Genomic DNA, 678 nt, shown 5'->3' with positions numbered 1-678 from the left:
AACTAAAGATAAATTCCACAAAATTAACACTGAATATCAGTTCAGAGACAGAGTCTTCTCTGTGAATCTTACCGGTCGTCCATGAAGACTCTCAAAGTACAGCAAACACTTCTGCATGTTGCTCTTCTCCATGGTCATTTGGACATGGTTCATCTCCTGCAGATTAGAGAACAATCACTTTGTAGTTAATGCCCAGACTGTTTCCAGACCATGTGGAAAGTCTCAGTTCCACACGAACCTTGATGTCGTCGGGCAGACCCAGCTCTCGCCGTCTCTCCTTCATTCTGTTGCTGATGACGTTTACCGTTTCTTCCACGTCTGGTTTGGTGTTGCCGTTGTTGTTAAGCACCTGCAGCTCACTTCCTGTCACTGACACCTCCCTATGGTCTTCGTTGGTCTTACATGATTTGCCTGATGGGTAAAAATCCCTTTGTCTTCTCAGCCCTGCTTCATCTGTCTGTCTCAGCTTCAGCTCTGTGTGGTGGACAATCATTAAGAAAAAAAATAATACTTTAATAATAAAGACAATAAAAACTGAAAAAATAAACTATTTGTATTTAAGTTCTGACAAAATCACTGAAATAATAAATGAACACTCTCCTCATTTTTGGCTATAATACAATCATTAAGATCAGTATTTTAGAAGCAATATCTAAATATAAACAAACCACTCACTTA

General features: G+C 39.2%; 1 protein-coding gene across 1 annotated transcript; it reads right to left on the bottom strand.

Moving 5' to 3' along the window:
* Positions 1-36: 36 nt before the first annotated feature.
* On the bottom strand, positions 37-639 carry LOC103399519 (protein FAM13A-like). Its single transcript, XM_008338197.2, has 2 exons — positions 239-639; positions 37-156 (listed from the first exon to the last, which is right to left on the bottom strand). Exons 1-2 carry the CDS (start codon positions 491-493, stop codon positions 37-39), a joined length of 375 nt encoding a protein of 124 aa, XP_008336419.2. The 5' UTR covers positions 494-639.
* Positions 640-678: the final 39 nt, after the last annotated feature.

The sequence above is a fragment of the Cynoglossus semilaevis genome, unplaced genomic scaffold, assembly GCF_000523025.1.
Source record: "Cynoglossus semilaevis isolate Cse_v1.0 unplaced genomic scaffold, Cse_v1.0 C18970620, whole genome shotgun sequence".
Taxonomy (NCBI): domain Eukaryota; kingdom Metazoa; phylum Chordata; class Actinopteri; order Pleuronectiformes; family Cynoglossidae; genus Cynoglossus; species Cynoglossus semilaevis.
Note: the sequence above shows the minus strand (reverse complement) of the source record. Positions and strands in the feature narration are given on the sequence as shown.